Here is a 20277-nt window from a genome sequence, read left to right as displayed (position 1 = left end):
TGAAGGTTTTGGGTTTGAGCCTTTGGCTTTACTTCAGGTTTGAGTAGCAATCTCAAGGTTAAATACAACAAACAAAGGGTCGGTTAGTGTGTGGTGAAGTAGCACAGTGGAAGAGCTGCTGACATAAGCCCCTGCACTGCAACTGAAGGTTGTGGGTTCAAGACCAGACGAGGAAAAAGCATTTAAAAAGATTTTTGAGGTTTAACTCACATGCTCAAGGTTAAATAGGAGAATCAAAGTTGTCAAAATGTGACCAGGACTGGTAGTGTAGGGGTGCAAGCTAGAGCCCAGAAGCCTCTGTGCGCACCGCCAGTGGGTTCAAATCCCGCTCGTGCCAAGTCTTGAGCACACTGCCGCGGAGGTAGTAGTGGGGGCATTGTCCCCACGGTTGTTTCAGAGAAGTGAACCCTAGGGGTTATGCAGAAACACACGGCGCGTTCACTTGAGTTATGATGGAAGAATCTTTTGCTGACGAATTGAATTTGATGTTAATTGCTTTGCTTTAGCCTTTTAGCACTTATTAGCCATGCTACGTAGCCACCAGAGGTGGGAACAAGTCACTGTTAGGCAAGTCACAAGCAAGTCATTGCCCTCGCGTCCCGAGTCGAGTCAAAGACGAAGCAAGTCCCAAGTCGAGTCACAAGTCACAGCCAACAAGTCTGAAGTCGAGTCACAAGTCGTACCATTTTAGTTTTGAGTTATGATGGCATTGTCAAGAATGATGAAGAATCTTTTGCTGATGAATTGAATTTGATGTTAATTGCTTTGCTTTAGCCTTTTAGCACTTATTAGCCATGCTACGTAGCCTATAGGGTTCCACCTTTTTGACGGGAGAGAAGGCCGGATGAGTCAGTAAAGATGAGCAGATGTGTCTCATTCAGTGGTCGCACTGACATGAAACTTATTACAGCCTCTGAGGGCATTTTTCGAGACAATCACATGTTTGTCTACTTCAGGGCATCCTGTGGACAACCTTAAACTGACAGTCTGGCACAGGGTGTAGATTTGTTTACCCTTTTCAGTGCATCCACCCTCCAATTCTCTGTTACATTCAAATTCAACTCACTTGTGCCTTTACCAATGCAGGAAGAATGAATAGAATGGTTGATCCTCCAAGATGCACCAATCCGTCTCTGGGGCAATATCCCATTATGATTTTTTATAAATGTCAGTTACCCAAAACTAAAAAAGGATTTAGTAAGAGCCACCATGTCCCTTGAGGGTTGAACCCAGATAAGGTTTAAAGTACAGAAATTTGGGGCATTTGGCATTAGTGACAGGGACGTGTAGGTTGCTCCATCTAAGATCATTCCAGTCATGTCATGGGAAAAAAACTATTGTGAAAAAAGTCAAAATATGTAGGGTCAAAAAATGTCACAGAAAAGATTTTTTTAAATAGGTAAAAAATTATTATAAAAAAATATATGTAAGGTCAATATATATATATAATATAATATATATATTATTAGGGCCGGGAAAAATATTAATTAACCTGGGAGGTTCAGCTAGTTAGCTTCGTGCGAACGCAACATATTCCTTGCATGACGTCACTGTGTTAAACACTGCTACCGAGCTGCGACGCACACAGGGCTGCAGTGAGGACACACAACCAGGACGTGGATGAAAACACGCACATTTTATCCTAAATAATTTATTGTGTGAAGTTTTGTCGGGCTTTTCTCAAATCACTGACCCCAACAAACTAGGTTCATAGATGCATCTCAATCAATATATACATATGTTCTAATACATTTTATTAGGGCTGGGACTCGATTAAAAATATTAATCTAATTAGAGGCTTTGTAATTAATTAATTGAAATTAATCACATTTTAATTGCATAAATATTTGACCTGAGAACAGTGAGAAGTAATTTTTTTCACATGGACTTTTATTTTTGTTCAACCAATTCCAGCAGACAAGTGTAGAACTAGCATATTTAGAAATATAGTACTTTCAGAAATTCAGGTGGCCTATAGGTAAGTAGACCTTCTGTAAACTAGGTTTTTTTAAGTAGACCAATACTTTCAAGTACATTCAGAACACCCTGGTCCTTAAACCAGTCATCTGGTGCAGTGTGGGTTAGGTGTAAAAAAATAAATGTTCTCTCAATTAACTAAACCGTAGGACTGCCTTTTTAAAAAAGGTAAATTTCTGCATTTGCCGCTACCTCGCTCTCGTCTGTATTGAGACGATGTCATCGTCCTGCCTGGAATGCAACGGCTCGATTGGTCGAGTCTAAATAACAACAGTCTTTAGTTTTTGGTCCGGATGGGACGGCTTCTGGGTCCGGTCTACCAGTTAGTGACCACAAAATGAGTCCTTCTGCTCACATCTTAAAAAAAAAAAAAAAATGAACATCTACAAAAGTTGACTGTTTATATGTTTAATTTAGAAAAACATGCAAACGCACTGAACATGAATGTCTTTTGTTTTTTTTTGTTTTTAGCACATTTGATTTGAAACCCTGGCACAATGTAATGCAACAGTCCTATAACACATACTACCATAGTGACAATTATTAATAGCCGTTTATCCCAGTTTACATTGAGGATGTAACTTTGATCAACAGAACTGTGAAATCATGAATTCTTAGTGCAGCCTTAAGTTGAATTTCTTGAGGTTGTGATTAAACAGAGTTCTCCCGTTTTCCTCCTTCAGAGTCTCAGTGATAAAAATCAGTTCTTTGGAAACCGTTTCATGTTTTGCTAACGAGTTTCACCATTTAACGGCTGAGAGAACGTGCTCATGGTAAAATATGATAATATAGTGCACTTGTGCAAGCACCCCTTCCCATTTAAACCTTTATAAAATCCAGGCAGTATACAAAAAAAAGAAATGGTTGTGATGCTCAGGGTTATTGCAGTGGTTTCACGATCTTCATCGATATGTAGTTCTGGAAAAAGGAAAAAAAAAAAAAAAAAAAGAGACCAATCCAATTAGTTATGTTCACCGTTAAGAGGCAGGCGATGATAATAAGTGCATTCCAGAGGAGGTCAGTATTCTTCCCTTACCGGCAACGAGTACAGCAGGATGGCCAGGAAGAGCACCACGATGGTGAGGAGGACGAGGACGATGAAGAGGCACCTGAACCTTTTCCACACAATGAACTTCATGGTCTTACATGGGTTGGTGAACCAAAAGAAGGACGTGTCTGGACGTCTGAGGGAGATGGAACGACAGTTGATGAGGTCACATTAAGTTTCCCCTCATTCCAACATGTTTGGTTCAAGCAGTTAACAGAACTGGGCTCTTACTTCGGCGGGTCCAGTTTTGGGTTCATGTTGGGCTCGTCCCGGCCTTTTCCTGCAGGTTTCTCATCCGCGAGCTCTTCCCCGATAATCTCCAGCGTCATCTCCACTTTCCCCTGTAAGCACAACGCCATCGTTGGAGAAGTACGGTGCAGCGACGGAATAAAAAAGGATCAGAACCTTCTGCAGGCAACGATACACTGGAGTACTTTCTTTGGACTGAAACTGAAGCAGAGTAACATTCTGATTTTAAAGAACAAAGTTTCCCTGTTTTTCTTTTAGATTAAAATGTGTCCATCGACCAATAAGAACAAAGCCGAGATGCAGGAATGCATTTGTTGATTTACATTTTTTTAAAAAGTAAAGAACGCGTCACTATTGATACTTACGCCCAGGACCTTCTCCCCAGCTTGTTCAATGGAACACGGCCACCAGCCTCGCACGGACTGCTGGGCAAACAGAGACTTGGCTCGCTCCAGTTTGTTTGGAACTCCCATTTCCAGATCCTCCATCATCTTCAGAGAGCACTTCTCCGGGCTCTTCGCCGGAGCAACCAGGTTCCGCAGGTCCAGCTCCACGGTGCCTGAGACCACAGAGCGTTAGACGATGAACGCACGCTGGAAAGAGATCTTTGATGAACTGCAAAGGCGCGGCGTCTCACCGAGGTAGTCATCCAGTGAGAATTTGTCGTTATCCCAAATCTGGACAATCAGTTTGGGCGGAATCCTGAACTCTGTTTTGTCGAGACTCCAGAATTGTTCCTACAAAAAAAGAACACAGCAAAACGTCTTCGTTTTCAAAAACGCTGCTCATTTCACTTCGGGCCGATCGTTCACTGACTCAGACCGGACCAGAACTCACCTTCTTGGAAACCAGGCAGAGCTGCTCGGCCGGCAGGTACTCGAAGTCGAAGACGAAGCGCCAGTTGAAGTTTCCGTCCCCGTCCAGAGACCTGTAGTGAACGTCTGTCTTCTGCTTGTTCTCCTCCATGCCCGGCATCCAGCTGGCAAAGGGAACGGCAGGCGTGAGCACTCGACCTTCTGAAGACCCTTTACTTAAAAGTATTCATCAGCTGTACCCTTTGACGTAGATGTCGCTCATGCGTTCTCCCGTGATGCTGGTCTCGTCCAACGTCACGTCCGTGGTGTTCCAGATGACGGCGCGCAGGAAGTACCTGAAACAACCAGCAGGCATTAACGGAGCCTCCTTTATGGAGGGACCGGGGGGGGGGGGGGGGCTCGCGGAGCGCGGCACTCACTTCTTCGGCTTGCGCGGCGTGATGTCAAAGGGAGGACCGGGGGAGCCGATGCTTTTCGGGAAAACGTCCACCCACATCTGAAGCACTCCCTAATTGAGCACGGTATGAGAAATAAATACATTTTAAAAAAGGTTTCAGGAAGCAGCGGTCAGGCCGGACAGTGGACGGACACGTCGGCGCTGTGGGGGTCCAACCTGGGAGATGTTGGGCTGGAAGGAGCTGTAGAGGGTCCTGGCCTCCACGTGTTCGGGGACCAGTCCCTGTTCCCGCAGCACGTGCAGGCACAGGCGCTCTCGGGCCGGGCCCAGGTGCTCGTGGACCTCCGTGTGGGCCTCTGGGGGGGTCAGAGCAAGTCACGTCTAGATTAGACACTGTTGATCCACGCAAAGGCCTCTTTAGGAACCCTTTAGGGAGCGTACAATGCAAACCACTAGAAGTGTTTGAGGTCCTCCCAATAGTCGACCATCGCTAGAAGACGTACCGAACTGAGCCAGAGTGTATTCTCTGCCGTTGAATGCGAGAGACGTGCCGTTGTCTTCCGTCCGGGGTTTGGACAGACCTTTCAGACGAGCCAGGTTGGCCAGGACCTCAGACGGCTTCAGCTGGTCCCTCCACTTGTTGATACCAGAACTGACACAAAAAAAAAAACAGGAAAATGAGATCATGGACCTCAACCCCAGGTTCTCGCGAGCCTCCTGAATCTCCCTCACATGCAGTAGGTCTGTGGCAGGCCGCAGTAGGAGTTGTATCTGGACAGGAAGCGGTTCTCCAGGTCAATCACCGTCTCGCCGACCTTCTCGTCGCGACTCAGGAGATCGTAATCGTAGACGGAGATCTTCAGATCCTTGTCCTGAGGCAGGAAACACGTCATCTCAAACATCCTAAACACACAAAAAAGGAGCGTGTGAGAAGGTTCGCCGCGTTCACCCTTCAACGGTAAACGTGATCTGGAAGATCAACACATCCGTCACGTTGGTACCTTCCAAACACGGGGCTGGTGGTGTTGGGCAGGTAATGGTCTCGGTCGTCCAGCGTGTTCTTACCCAGGGAGATCTTTACGTAAGGATCGCACTGAGCAGGAGAGAGAGAGAGAGAGAGAGAGAGAGTTCAGAGCTCCGCTGAAGCCTGCTTCTACTGCTGGTAAAACACGCGTATCCTCACCCTGCCGTTGTTGTCTTTGGGCTGCAGGTCGATGCCTCGGACCACGTAGATCCTGACCAGGCACTCCTGAGGGCCGCTCTCCGGCAGCTCTCTGAACTGACGGGGCGGGGGGGCGACGCCCGGGTCGTCCGGCAGCGGGTAAACCTTGAATGAAGCCTGCACGTGCAGGAGCACAAACACACAGCTTGACACAAACACGCACAAACAGTTTGAGGTCGTGGAGTCTGGGGCCTCGAGTCGAGGAGGTTTCTACCTTCAGCTCTCCCACCACCGACGGGTCGTCGTCCCCGTTTTCATTCTTGCCGCGATGCAGTTTGAAGGTGCTGCAGAAATCCGTCAGGCCTTTGAACGCCGGCACGTCCTCGAGCTCGCAGTCGTACACCTGAGGACACGTGTTTGTGTGTGTGTGTGTGTGTGTGTGTGCATTCAAGTCACACTTAGTGGGGATCACGGACGAGACGCACAAGAAATGTGAAGTAAAACTATAAAAAAAAAAAAAGGGTCTGTCACGTGTATGAAGAGATCAAGCAAACCCACTCTAAGGGTGTCGTAGCCTTTTTGGAGGTAAGGGCCACACTTCTGATGGTCTCCAGTCGACGCGTAGAACTTACTCCACCAGTCGACCGTCTCTTTTTCCTGAATGTGGAGTTGATCGTTGTTGAACATCATACATGACAGCAGTTCATGACACTAAAATTCTGCTTCCACTTGTTTACGCTCACCTTCTCTTCAAGCTTCGGAGAACGAAGATGCAACGAGACACAAAACAGAGGTCAAAAGTACGCTCACACACACACACACTGCAGTGACAACAGGTGTGTGCTGACAAGGAAGTAATAACAGTGAAAGAAAGTTTGAAAAGGAGACAAAGAGGTTGCAATTTAACCATCTAAAAAGGAAGTTGGAACAAAAGGGCCTGCAAGAGAATCTGAATGTGATGATTGATGCATTCTATAAATGAAGCTACTGCCAGCAGCTTTAGCATCACCATCAGAAACAGGAGAGACGCAGTTAGCTCGCCGAGGCTACACATCCTTCACCTCTGAAGCTCACTACTTAACAAGCTACATCTCGTTTGATACATTCATATTACAATAAAAGTGTGAAAACAGAACAAGTGTAAAAAAAAAACTAAAAAAAAAAAAAACTAAATCAATCCAATAAACAGAAGCTATTTCCTGACTGAATGCTAAGCTAATCAGATGCTGGCGGTAGCCTTTGGACATGAAAGTGTGCATCAATCCTCTTTTTAACAAAGTTAAATAAAGTCAAGTAAATTTCTTTGCTTCAGGTGAATTAAATGAAACTGTGTTCTTGGTAAAAGTAACTTACATGCAAACTAAATGCTGTGCGAAGCTTAATCACGCGGCCTCAAAGGAGCCAGCCGCAGCGCTCAGCCGCTTTGATTAGAAAGCTATAAAAATGAACCATACATACAAAGTGGGAGGTATGTGGGGCCATTTTGTCGAGAGCAGCAGACATACTGAACAAGAACTGTAAGCCAGAGTAAGCGAGCCCGTCAAATTTGACTAGAGAGCCAAATTATGCACTTCATAGTGACACGAAGGAAGGACGCACCGGGGCAACACATCGCGACATTAAATTGTCGGAGGGCGTGTACCTGAGTTTCCAGCAGTGGTCTCTTCTCCTCCATGTTAATGGCGAGATGTGCGGAAGGAGCAGCCATCAGCGCCACTGTTAAAAAAAGGGTTTCGAGGAGAAGGTGAGAGCAGTGCTCGCGGCCTCGTTTGAATCCAGGTCACTCGTGGGAACTTTGCTTACTTTTGGAGGACATGGCGCCGTCTGCGGTGACGACGTACGGGTCGCATCTGAACTGCTGCAGCGTCGTGATGGTGCACTGACCCACCACGGGCTTCCGGCCGAACGGACGGTGGTCAATCACCTTCAGCACAATGGGGGGCGTGTACATCTCCTCCTTTGGAAGGAGCTGCATACAGAAATGCATTGTGAGTTCACAGAATTGTTTAAAAGCCCCAAAACCCCTTGAGATGCAGAAGATCAACATCGTTTGTCCCCCTGCAGACAAGTGCTATTACCACTTTGATGAAGAGGACAGAGCTGGGGAAGTTGGGGCTCTTCTTCATGTTCTTGATGACCGCCGACTCCACCCTCACCCCCCCACACTCCACCACCAGGCTTGGGGAGGACACCGAGGCCAGCTGGAACGGCTTCATGTTCCTCAGGCCCCACGCCAGGATCTGCACACAGGGAGAGAAAGGTCACGGTGGTGACACGTCGCACATCAGCTCAGAGGGAGGGGATGGGGAGGCGGGGGGGGGGGGGGTCTAAAAGTCACGCCGTACCTCCACGGCAGTGAGCTGCACCACAGGCCGGATGCCCTGAGGGACCATGTAGAGGTTTTCTGCCCTCTTGGGGGGAAACAGGGGAAGTTCTGTTTCGCCCGACTGCGAAGGAGAGAAGCAGGAGAGCATGAGTCCAGAAAGGGATTTCTCCTCTATCTCCGGGGGGGGGGGACAAACCTTGTCTTTGAGGATGAGTTCGGCCGCCAGCAGGGCCTCCCCGGCCTTGTGACCTTTCTGGATGATGGGGTACCACAGCAGTTTGGGTGTCTGGTCCATGCCCGGATGCAACTTCACCAGCGGGGCGCAAACACTGCGGCCCAGCGGCTCGTCCTTCCCCTGAGGACACGCGTTACAATCTCTGCTTCACATCAATTCATTCATGGTTCTTTCAAGTTTAAGGGAAATATGTTTCACTGTGTCCCCCGTTATATGCAGTAATCTACAGTTAAACGTCAAAGGGTCCATCGATTCGGTTCTGACGGCCCCACATATTTAGTTGAACAAATACTTCTCTGTGTACCACTTGGTCATTGTCGAAGAACTCCACGACGACATCAGGAGGAAGCTGAGCAACGTTCTGCGGGTCCCCGAAAATCTCCACATCATTGAAGATCAGAGTTTGGTCCCAGGTGGGGTTCAGGGTGGCCTTCAGCTTCTCCGTGGTCTTACTGACGTGCAGGAAGGAGACGTGTGCGTACGGATCTGCGAGGAGAAGACACCCTTTAATGTCTCTTCACATCAGACATTTTTCAATGACGAACCAAATCATCAAAATGATTTTTTTTGGACCACTGTGTAGCAGCTGACCGGAAAAACTGTCTTTGTCCATAGACGCCAAGTTCTGGGCCTGATAGATGTACACGCGCAGGTGGTACGCGTAGGACCCTGTGGAGAGAAAACAACAGGCCCGTTATGCACATGTGTGCGTCCGTGCTCCAGGAGAAGCGCCGCCGTCTGGACCCTCACGGTCAAAGGAGCAGGACACGGTGGGCGTGTTGGCGCCAAACAGCTTGGTGACGTCGGCCTTCGAGCCCTTCTCCTCGGTGTCGACACCCTGCAGAGCAAACGCAAACAGGCGCCTCAGGGCTTTGCGTCACGCGCTGACAAACACAAAAAAAAAGGCGCCTAAAGCAAATAGCTGGCCGACAGCGACCGGCACGAGATCCGGGTCACTAACGCCGGGCCTCTGGTGGACGGATGGTACCTTTATGAAAACCGACCTCGACTGAGCGCCGCCTCGTCACTCACCAGCGCCCCCTCCAGCTGGAAAATGGCGGACGCTCCAAGCCGCTCCTCCGGCGCCATCTTCCGCCGCCACCGCCTGCGACGGAAGGTGTCCGACGAGCGCTCCTTCCTGTGGAACTTCCAGCCAATCAGAGAGGAGAACTCCCAGCCCTCGGGGTCCCCTTGGTCCCGCTTCTGTAACCAAGGACAACGTCGCTCAAAAAACGTCCTACGTGAAATGTAAATTCTGTCAGGTGACCCAATTCTGACCGGCGCGGCGGCTCCTGCGGCAAGTGCGGCTCTCTTGCGGGGCCGGACCAGCCTCCTGCGGCGGTGGATGTGGTAGACCTTCTCCGCAGAGACCCAGGACCGGGGCTTGTTGTCTGGGGGAATAGTGACTCCGTACTCCCAACCTGTGCAGACACACACACACACAATCACACACAAACTCCTCGTGCCGACAAACAGCTGGAGGACCACCGAGGAAAAGGGCGGCACCTTGATCGTCCACAGCTCTGTTGTCGTCCACCGTCCACTTGTCCCCCCACGTCCATCCTGCAGGACATTCGAACTCTGCAGGGTTTCGACTCAGCTCCCCATTCTGTGCAACACAAAAACCCGCACATTCACTTTCCGCTACGCGTGGGCCGCAGCGTGCGCTCGTGTCGTGTCGCAGGGGTGGCGTGCGGTCCGCTCACCACGTCGGTGAACGGCTCGGAGGCGGCCTTCCACTCGCCGCCGGGGAAGCGGGTCTCGTTTTGGTAAACCTCGTCCATGAAGTCCGTGTGTCCTGCGTCCGCCTCCGTCAGGAGGCTGAAACACGGCAGAGTGAGACGTTGAAACCAACACGGCGAAGGTCTCCTTTGAAGATCTTTGGCACAATCCAGTGGTCGTTTTTGTTGTATTGCACACTTATGCTGTGCACTAATACCAAACGAAGCCTCTTGCTGCACTGCACAACAATTCTTCATTTTTTGATTTATTGAAATGCTTTGCTTACGATATGAAGGACGTAGATAAGCTAAAAAAAAATATGTGCCCCGTCGCGACCTTCTTGAAATAAGCTGGATATATGAAGTCCCCCTTCTGTACGGGACGGAAACAGTTAAAGTGTTTGGCGCGGTCTGGTACTCGCTTATCAAGGGCGAGAGGAATGTAAACAGAAGAAGCTCTAAAAAAAAGGTCCACAGAACGCATGTTCACTGGAGAAGGAACATAAACCCGCCACCACATTGAGACAAACACCTTGTGCTCTTTCTCTCGTCTGAATTCAAGAGGAAATTAAAATTTTAATTTAAAAAAAAACTCACGCTCTCTCCGGGTCGATGAACCAATCAGCTTCCCATTCCCACCCCCTCGGCGGCATGAAGAACTCTTGTTTCAGCTTCAGTTTGCCCGTGACGTCGGAGAATTTGTGGCGCCCCACCAGCCCGGTCGTCCCCCACTTCCCAAACACCTGGGCCTGGTTCTCGTACTGAAAGAGCACAAGACGGCGCGTTGACCTTCAGATGCTCTCCCCCCCTCCTCTCTTTTTCTCTTCTATTTGGGAGGAACGTACCAGCTCAGCGAACACGCTGAAGGTCCCCTCGGTGTAGGAGTTGAACTTCTTCTCGTTCGCCGACAGACCGAGCCACATGTTGACTCGGATCTGAACCGGCACCTTGACGCCCTTGTTCTTGTCCATGGGGTACTGAAGGGAGCACAGAGAGCAGGTGGGCGACCGATCCCCCCGCACAAAGAACCTAGCTCCTACCCGCCGGCGCTCTGTGGCGCCGCGCGTCTCACCTGCATGAAGACGGTCTGCGTCCTCCCGCAGTGGCGCCCGCAGGCCTGCTCGCTGTAGCTGGAGTAGAGGACCTGGTGAGCCGGGATGCGACAGTAGGCCACCCGCTTCTCCCCCCGCAGCATCCAGACGATCACGTCGGGCATGCTGTTCTGGGGCTGCGCAGGGACGAAACCAGAGTTACAGGATGCGGCCAAATCAACACAAACCCCCCCCCCCCCCCCCCCCCCGCGCCGGTGTTACGGGGTACGCGCCTCCTCGGCCAGCAGCGCGAGCTTCTGCGCCCAGGACTCCAGGTCCGGCAGAGTGTCGCGGATCTCGGTGGCCTCCTGCCTCATGCGTGCGGCGCCGTCCTTGATGTTGGCCAAAGCGCTGTCCCGCAGCTTCTTGATCTGGAGGTCGAGCGCCGTGAGGTTGGCTTGGCCCTCCAGCGCCGGCACCGGGAAGCTGACGGGGAAACGCCACGTTACACCGAGCGGGATTAAATCTTCACGCCCATGATCCCTCGTTGGAAATCAGAAATGAAAACGCCGCGTCCCTCCGTTTACCTTTCTATGTCTTCCACCAGCTGATTGAGCAACGTCAGCCACACCTCAACCAGTTCCTTGTCGGAGACTTTGGCCGCGATGGCGACTTTAAACAAGTCCAGGTTGGATTGCTGCAGCCAACGAAAAGAAGAAGTCTTAAAACCTCACACACAGAAACAAGCACACACATGCAGATCCATGGGTAGATGACGGAGAAGGAGGAGGAGCAGCTTTACCAGGCGGTGAGCGATGTACAGGATGATGTTGACGGCGTCCAGGCGGTGGCTGATGTCCTCCCAGGATGAGAGGACGACCACCACGGGCTTGGTGTTCACCCAGGGCAGGTAGTGGTAGTGGTTACCTGGGCAACATAAAAACCACTTCAATTTTAAAATCCTCTCCGCGAGAAGGCGGCCGTCGTCACTTTCGAGTTCGCTCGCTCACCATCGAATACGGCGCAACTGTACTGAGTGGTGGAGGACAGCGGTTTGCAGGTGGCGTCCAGCTTGTTGCCATAGTTACCGATGCTGACCTCAAACTGGATCGGCTCCCCTGGCTCCTGCAGCATGGACGCGCTGTGGAAGACGGCACACAGACTGTACTTCCTCCTCCTCTGGTACTTCTGATGAAGGGGGGGGGGGGGGGGGGCGAACACAAGGAAGGTGGAACACGTTTCAAAAATTCATCGCCAGAGAAGGAAAACCACGTCACGCATTCCCCTCGGCGGCTCAATACCTGCACCACCAGCACGTCGTCGCTGTGCACGTCGTCCACGCTCTTGTCCGCTTTGCCCTCCAGCTTCGTGGACAGCTCGACCAGGACCCTCCCCCGGTACGCCACGCCCTCTCCCTGCAAAGACATTCGTAGGAGCGCCATGAAAACCCAACGTGTGGGGGGGGAGGCAAACGTTGCGACGCGGCGACCGGTCCCCACTTTGCCGTAGTTGAGGTCGTCGTAGGGGTCCGGCAGGCCGGTGAACTCCCGGGGGCTCCCGTACAGGTTGACGTAGCACGGCCCGAAGACGGGCAGGAAGCCCATCTCGGACTCCCCCGTGTTGGCTGTGAGGAGAGGAGACGCACGCAGGCGGGTTACGACGGACCAAGCAAGGCGTGGATGTTAGTGTCAGTGGTGGCTGAAGCGTGGGGGGGGGGGGGGGGGGGGGGGGGGGGGGGGGACACAGCCAATGCTTGGTTAGTGAGCGGCGGGGGCTACGACTACAAAAAGGCTCAATCACGCGAACGCGGCTCCTGAAGCGGAGCGTCGGCGAACTCGTTAATCTGATTTGGCGAAACACAACATGCTGAACGCGCCTCATGTCATGCAACACAAATAAAAAGACCACATGTGAACCTTCGTATGACGGTTTCCCCCCATTTCCTGCATGTTCCTCTATTCCAGGAGAAAAAAAAGGTGTGTTTCAAATGGGGGTTTCATCAAAGATATAAAATAATAATAATAATAATAATGTTTAGGTCAAAACTAAAATCCCACCTTCTATCTCTCCACCGGAGGAGGCTATCTTGGCCAGGTTCAGGTACGCAGTTCCAACAGCATCATTTCCTGTCAATCGATCCCTGAAACCACACACACACACCTTTAGACTCACACTGCATACACAAACACAACACTTGAGACCTATTTCACAGCGCAGGGGCACTGTTGTGCGCTACGGTCCCACTTCCTGTGTGAGGAATGTACGTGGAGCTCGGCGTCTGGACCTCTCCGCTCACTTATTTCCCGTCAGCCTTCCTGGACCCGAGTTATCGGACAGAGCGTCCGCTCAGAAACGCACATGAATGAAATTAGCTGAGAGAGGTTGCCAACAGGATCATGAGGGTGGGGGGGGGGGGGGGGGGGGGGGGGTGACACACAGACACACACACTGCGGAAATAGTGTGGGACACATTCTCATGTCCAGTTAACCAGGAGGACGCCGCCTCTACTCAGAGAGTTAGACCTCTGTAGACGTTGCTGCTCGACTTACCAATCGAAGACCGTCAGCTTGACCCGCTCACACATGGAGGGGAACTTTAGGAATACAAAAAAAAAGCAAGTTAAAAAAAATTTATTCATGGTGTCTATTCTGGGTCAGAAGCCTTCTCCTGCTCTCACCTTGGCTTGGAGGTTCAGCACTTGGTTCCACTCTGGGTTGGCGTTCTTCTCAATGATGCGAGTGCACAGCTGCAGAGAAAAGCAACCGATCAGCTTCTCTTCTGCTGCACAGCGACGCTCACATGCAGCACATGCAGCCCATGCAGCACATGCAGCAGTCAACACGGAAGGAAAGGACCAGAAACCTTTTTGCCGGCAAAGCGAGCCTCCAAGAAGGGATCCACAAGGTTCTTCTTGTTCTCGTCTGCCCCAAACAGCTCCTTCATGCTCTGGACGAACGTGTCATCCACTGAAAGCGAATAACCGTTCAGACTCTTCTCGCTTTCTTCCGTTTTGTGCAGATCAAATGACACTTTTTAAATTTGTCCCAAAGATCGGCGGCTCTTCTTACTCTGGGGGACGTCCTCCGCCCTGAACACCTTCAGGGACAACGTGGCCCACCGCAGGGTGACGCCGGCGGGCAGCAGCAGGTTGGTCTCGATGTCGTCCTGGTCGTCGCAGGAGTCCCTCTTCTCCACCTGCAGGGCGCGGGGGGAACAGGAAAGAGTCTGAGGAGGAGGAGGAAGAGGGCGACGGCCATAACGACCACATGGAGAGAGAGAGAGACACGTACCGGGGCCTCGTCTCCGGCCCCCACCACGAAGAGGCTGACTTTGAGGTAACCTCTGGCCCCGGAGCTGGAGTCATCTGGGTCGTTGAGCAGGAGCCACTTCCTCATGACACAGTGGGCTACACACACACACACACACACACACACACACACACACACACACACACACACACACACACACACACACACACACACACACACACACACACACACACACACACACACACACACACACACACACACACACACACACACACACACACACACACACACACACACACACACACACACACACACACACACACACACAGCACCGTCTCACGCGTATTAGTCATGATGATAATAACGTTAAAGATGTCGTTATGTGTGGGTTCGTCACTCTGAGCGACACCGTTCACATACGAGTACCATTGTTAATCTATCAGATTACAGAATCACCCAAACTACAACATTAACCAAATGAAATGAAAATTAGACTACGCAAAAAAAAAAATTCAACATTCAGACTTTCACAGGAGCAAATGTAAATGAGACACAAATGTGTGGTTTGTGTGTCGCTCACCTGGTTCATCGTAGACGTGACCGACGTCCAGCTGCGTGCGACAACAAAAAACCAGATCAGCCAGGCGCTCGTTTACAACAAAAAAGGCAGAGAAGACGTCGCGTTAACAGACGAGTACCTTGAACTCTCCCGTGAGACTGTCGGCCCTCAGCGAATAGGAATCGTACACCTGCAGAGAAGAGCACGCGCATTTTCATTTTCACACGCATCCGCACGTTGTCTTTTACCTCCACGCTCACGTGTACCCACCCGGAAGCTGATGTGCTTGTCAAACAGATCCGAAGGGAGCATGTGGACGTTGAAGAAGAAGATCTACATTAAAAATTAAAAAGAACCATTACATTCACCACACACAGTCCAGTTCAATACTAGAATATTCAGTGTGTGTGTGTGTGTGTGTGTGTGTGCGCACCTCATCAAAGAAGGGGTTGTTTCCCTTCTTGATCCTCGTCCTGTGCGTCTGTCCACACACGTTGACCTTCACCACCGGTTTGATGTTGTTTCCAGACAGCTGACGGGCCTCGATGATTCGGACTCGGACCTGAAGGACGTGTGGTGTCACAGCGTCAGTGGGGGCGGGGGGTCATGGAGCCCCCCCCCCCCCCCCACCCCAACAAACTACATAATTTCCTGTAATTAATGTCGACAGAAATGATTCTTCAAGCCGACCTGGAAGTCCTGAGGTTTGTCGACGAGTCGGCGGCTACTCTGCGCCCAGCCCGTCTTCTGGCGAGGGTTAACCGACTGTCCCGCGGGCGAGGGGACCCCCGCGGAGCCGCTCTGGCCCCCATCTGGGGAAGTCTCACCCCCCTCCTCCCCGCCGCCGCCACCACCACCTGCTCAGCAGAAGGAGGAGACGGTCAGACACGCGGCGTGCAGGCTGCAGACCTGCAGGACGCTGCTGAGGGGGACACACACCGCCGTCCACTGTGGCGTCTCCGGCCTGGTCGTTGAGGTTCGGCGCCGCGTTGGCTGGAGGGGTGTAGCCAATCGCAACGTTGATTGTAGCCTGGAACAAAAAGAATAATGGGCTGGTCTATCATTTCAGTTCCTTTCCATTTATTTTATTTTGTATTATTTCTCGCAGGAAGAATCTTACTCCAATGTTTTGTCCACTTTCATCGACCAAAGGGACATTTTTGGAGGGCAGTGATCTCATTTGACCCGAGGCGAGGTCTCTCAGAGGGATTTTGGTTGTGCCGATGAATCTGATAGCGAAAAAAATAAATAAACACAAAAAGCAGGGAAACATTAAGTAAGCGAACACTCACTCTTTTTTTATAAACCCCGTCTCCATGGCAACAAACATCGGCCACGGCGTTACAGGCTGAAATGCTGCGCTCGGGGACGTCGCCGTCACAAAAGGGTTGAATAGCAGGTCGCCGCCCAGAGCCAACACGCCCAGCCCGCCGGGACAAACAAACCGGCACCAGTGATCTCGTTTTGGGCTCATTGAAGCACCAGCTGGAAGCAGAACCGTGATTTTGCCAGACGTACAAACCTGAGATTGTTCAGATGACCTGAGCGCGTAGTGGGTTTTGATGAAAAAAAACTTATTGCAAAAATTAAAAAGCAAAAGCGTCCTTTTCTATTTTGTACGCCCAGTTCAACAATATACTGCAAGCACCTATATGTATATATACACACATCAGCTGTACCAACACTTTAGAGTCAACACCTGTGAGCAGAGGGACCGTCGCGCAGGGAGCGCTCAGTTATTGCATCACTGATTGAGTCAGTTTCCCCGTTTTAAACAAATAGTGATGGAACACAATGCTACGCGCTCTGGGCCGACTGGGTGACCCCGAGGCAGAGACCTCATTTCCTGCGCTGGGCCCGATAACCCGATTGATCCCTGACCGAGTCGTTGCTCACTTTGATGGTTAAGATGTGCAGATGTGAGTCACAGTTTGCTTTGGGAGGGTTAGGAGGAGGAGGAGGAGGGTGGAACTGTTGTGGAATTGTTTTCCCTCCACGTCAGGAAGTAGGTTGGCAGGGACTCTCCGGGGAGCCGTGACGTGCTGAGTGACCGCGGCCTCAGCTTTATGAAATGTGAACAAAATATGTAGCCCCCCCCCCCACCACCCCCCTTGTTCACTGTGGATAACAGACTTTGTGACTAATGCCAAGCTGAGGTGAGAGACAGGACAAACAGCTGAGTAGGTCCCATGACCCAAAAGACCATAAACATACATCAGTTCCACTCGTTTCCACTTATCTGTGAAACGCGGTTAAAATAAGCTCTTGGCTGGTCTTTGGGGACATTGACAACCCGTCCATTTGTCCTCCACTGGATATGCTGACGTCAGCACTACTTATGATTATAATCCACACTGTACGGATATGGTCAGACATTCATTTTGTTAAATCTGAGGAGTTAAGAAAGGGAGGGGGGGCGGGGTGAGAGGGTTCCCCCTTTTGTTGCCGTGACGACAAGGACCACCCATAACAGCAGGAAAACTGCGCTCTCAGTGTGGATCTTTGGGGGGGGGGGGGGGGGGGGGAAGAGCCCAGTGGAAAACTTGACTCAGTTTAACAAGAGCTTGTTACCCGGGGAGGGACATTTAAAAAAGCTCCACCCCTCCCCTAAGAATGTCCCACACACACACACACTGGAGGAGTGAGGGGGGGGGGGACTATACAAACCACATAGGATTTGATGCGATTGGTTTTCCTGAGACGTTCTACATGACGTTGAGAGACGTTCTACATGATGAAGCTTCCCGTGGAAACAATGTGTCAAACTTCAGAAGCTTTTTGCCTCCTCAGAAAGTTCACACTGTGCTGCAATGACACGACCACTGGATCACCTGACAAAAGACATGCCACACAGAAATATTTTCTTCTCCTCAGTGACTCACAAATCCTAAAGAGAGAGCTTTGTTTTCCTACGTGGTGGTGGGGGGGGGGGGGGGGGGGGGGGGGAGGAGGGGGGACAAAAGCGAGTCATCCAGCCTTTGTTGCCCAATCATCCCACACAAGCCTCGACAGGGCAAGCAGGGTGTGAGTGGGACGAGGCGGCAGCTAGAGGCAGCGCGTGTTTGGACACTTGTCCTCTGTGGTCGAGGTGCCGACTCAACGACTCAGACTCCGAGGTGTTTGCACATGGCCTCACTGAGGCGAGGCCTCCCCTTACATCCCCCGTGTTGCACAAAAGCCGACGAGAGGCTCAGTCTCGGGGCTCTGATGTGTCCTTACTTGTCTTTCCCGATGGTTTCATAGTCCTTCACGATCACGTCTACGAAGGAGCTGGAGTCCAGGCCGATGCCCTTCAGATCAAACTCAAGCGCCTGCAAGACAAGACGAGGGGGAACGGGCCGTCAGCAGGGGGGAAAAAAAAACCTCATGGTCGATAAGCTACTGTGACAAGGTGATTGACGCGTTGAAAGAGGGGCTTTGCTTTTCCTCAGCGGATCAAAACCAACCGATTGAGCGACAGAGCGAAAGAGGGAGGCAGAGAACGTCTGCAGGTTGCAACACGCACCTCGTTCCACACGGGATTCAGCTCGTTGTCAATCGACTTGGTTTTCTTCTTCTCATCTGAAAGTCAAATCATTTCACACGTTTAAAAAAAAAACACAAAATCTTTGAAACAGGTCGGCACGCGACTTCTGAAGACAAGAAGACACCCATCTGACATCTACCCACTGGTTTGGCTGTTTTGAGTTAGGAAAGGAGATAAGCAGACGCTGCACCACCTATGAGAGGTGACGTCCACTTGGGTACAAACAACAGCTGACAGCAACTAGCGCTGATTGCCAGGTGTTTGTCCTCATAAAGGGAACCAGTACCTGGCACCATTTTAAAAGGCTCATTTCCGTTTCTAACTGGTTTCTCTGTGGGCGCCTTTGTTCCGTCGGGACTCTCCTCGCTGCACGAATGCAAAGCAACGTACACATTTAGAATTTCAACAGAACACATGACACCTAAATCTGTATCTTTTGGAGTCCAAAAACTATTGACGTCACAGCAAAAAGACTTCTGGAGTGACGTCATACTCTATTCAAGTTCAACCAATTAAGCGACCGTAAACTTCTCATCAAACACACTTTACGTACTTCTTAAAGACCACGTGGTTTGACCTGGTGATTTTCCAGGTCCGGTTCATTGCGAAAGACTCACCTTTAAAGATGACGGAGGCCACTGGATCCGGGAGTCCAAGTTTCTTTTTGGGGAGACCTTTAGCAGATTCCACCACAACCCGCAACATGGCTGCAGGCGGCTCAGGAAAAAGACCACGTCGCTGAAGTTGTGGAAGAAAATGAAGAAGAACAAAATAGAACCTCCAGAGGATTTTGGTGCCTTTGGCCCGCTCACTGCCCCATCATCACTGAGGCAGACGGGGCGGGGCGGAGGAAGTTTATTCCCGGTTCCGCTGGTGAGGAAATAAGGGAATGAGGGCGGTCCCGGTGGAGGTCTGCGACTTTCTGCTTCAAACCCACGGGCTGCATCACGGACAGAGGAGGCGAGGGGTTAATGGCAGGAGCCCATGCTGGTTATTTGTTGGGGGGGGGGGGGGGGGGGGGGGGTTGAGATGCTGACCCCCTTCGGGTCCCCCCGCGTCTGCTCGTTTGAGCGTGGAATGTGTGACTGGCTCCATCTAGTGGCCTGATGGGGTAACAGCATATGTTTGACTGGGTCCATTAAGGGGCCAGTACGGGGCCAGTAAGGGGCCATCCATGACCACCTGGAAGGACACACACGAATACACACACAAACCACAGACAAGTCGTATATATTTCACTTTGCAAAGGGGAAGCCCAGTGGATGGTGTGTCGACTTCCCTCGAACTCCCCTTTACAACAGCCTTTTATTCGCATCCTTCACACATACACAACACCAGGGTGGAACATGGGAGCGGGGGCTTCCTCTGTTCTAAAGGGGTGCAGAGTTCATATCTATTGATATCTACTCCTGTGCCAGGGGTGCAGAGTCCATGTGTATTGATTTCTACTCCTATGTAGTGATATTTTACCTGTGTCGGGGGTGCAGAGTTCACATGCACGCGCTTATGTGTACATCATCCTGTGTTACAGTCAGCTGGTGCTGTAGCACCTCTTAGCTGCACATGATACATTTATATAAGATGTTCCAAAAGCATAATAATCACCCACTGTGCCCTATCAACGGGACGTGTTACAGACCAAAGCAATAGTGTTTAAAATATAACGCTGAAATATGAGCTTAGATTACATTAATACCTTATGTTATCTGTTTTCACTGTTTTATTATCCCAACTTCTACTTTATAATGCATTTTGACAATAGTGAAAATGGTGTCTTCTATATTATTTATATAGCGAAACGCTGGCATATCAGTTACCTATTGTAGTAAAGGTATGTGTGTCTATCTTGAAAGATCAACTGATGACATCACTGCTATGACAGAGCCCGCCTTAAAAGGTCCACAGGGAAAAAACAGGAGGCCTTTTTACATATTCATGTTATAACGAGCTTTAAAATATGC

General features: G+C 50.6%; 1 protein-coding gene across 3 annotated transcripts; it reads right to left on the bottom strand.

Moving 5' to 3' along the window:
* Nucleotides 1-2369: 2369 nt before the first annotated feature.
* LOC119213376 (myoferlin-like) lies at nucleotides 2370-19313 on the bottom strand. 3 transcript variants are annotated; one of them, XM_037464626.2, is made up of 54 exons: nucleotides 18934-19313; nucleotides 18296-18351; nucleotides 18010-18101; nucleotides 15911-16019; nucleotides 15730-15820; nucleotides 15481-15647; nucleotides 15224-15352; nucleotides 15061-15123; nucleotides 14930-14980; nucleotides 14812-14842; nucleotides 14253-14368; nucleotides 14031-14157; nucleotides 13825-13928; nucleotides 13640-13708; nucleotides 13512-13555; nucleotides 13019-13101; nucleotides 12878-12916; nucleotides 12461-12585; nucleotides 12263-12376; nucleotides 11972-12149; nucleotides 11764-11888; nucleotides 11549-11658; nucleotides 11255-11447; nucleotides 11003-11158; nucleotides 10776-10907; nucleotides 10528-10691; nucleotides 9916-10030; nucleotides 9716-9818; nucleotides 9488-9630; nucleotides 9242-9412; nucleotides 8960-9047; nucleotides 8801-8878; nucleotides 8514-8695; nucleotides 8171-8329; nucleotides 7994-8095; nucleotides 7727-7888; nucleotides 7452-7617; nucleotides 7291-7364; nucleotides 6392-6403; nucleotides 6207-6305; nucleotides 5923-6051; nucleotides 5670-5825; nucleotides 5488-5579; nucleotides 5219-5389; nucleotides 4990-5138; nucleotides 4703-4842; nucleotides 4509-4597; nucleotides 4329-4424; nucleotides 4112-4253; nucleotides 3912-4011; nucleotides 3640-3833; nucleotides 3257-3366; nucleotides 3014-3161; nucleotides 2370-2895 (listed from the first exon to the last, which is right to left on the bottom strand). In XM_037464626.2, exons 1-54 carry the CDS (start codon nucleotides 19019-19021, stop codon nucleotides 2857-2859), a joined length of 6165 nt encoding a protein of 2054 aa, XP_037320523.2. In that variant the 5' UTR covers nucleotides 19022-19313; the 3' UTR covers nucleotides 2370-2856. The 3 variants fall into 3 exon arrangements, with proteins under 3 accessions (XP_037320523.2, XP_062415982.1, XP_037320524.2); XM_062559998.1 differs by lacking the exon at nucleotides 6392-6403; XM_037464627.2 differs by lacking the exon at nucleotides 12878-12916.
* Nucleotides 19314-20277: the final 964 nt, after the last annotated feature.

This window comes from Pungitius pungitius, chromosome 21 (assembly GCF_949316345.1).
Source record: "Pungitius pungitius chromosome 21, fPunPun2.1, whole genome shotgun sequence".
Lineage (NCBI taxonomy): Eukaryota > Metazoa > Chordata > Actinopteri > Perciformes > Gasterosteidae > Pungitius > Pungitius pungitius.
Note: the sequence above shows the minus strand (reverse complement) of the source record. Positions and strands in the feature narration are given on the sequence as shown.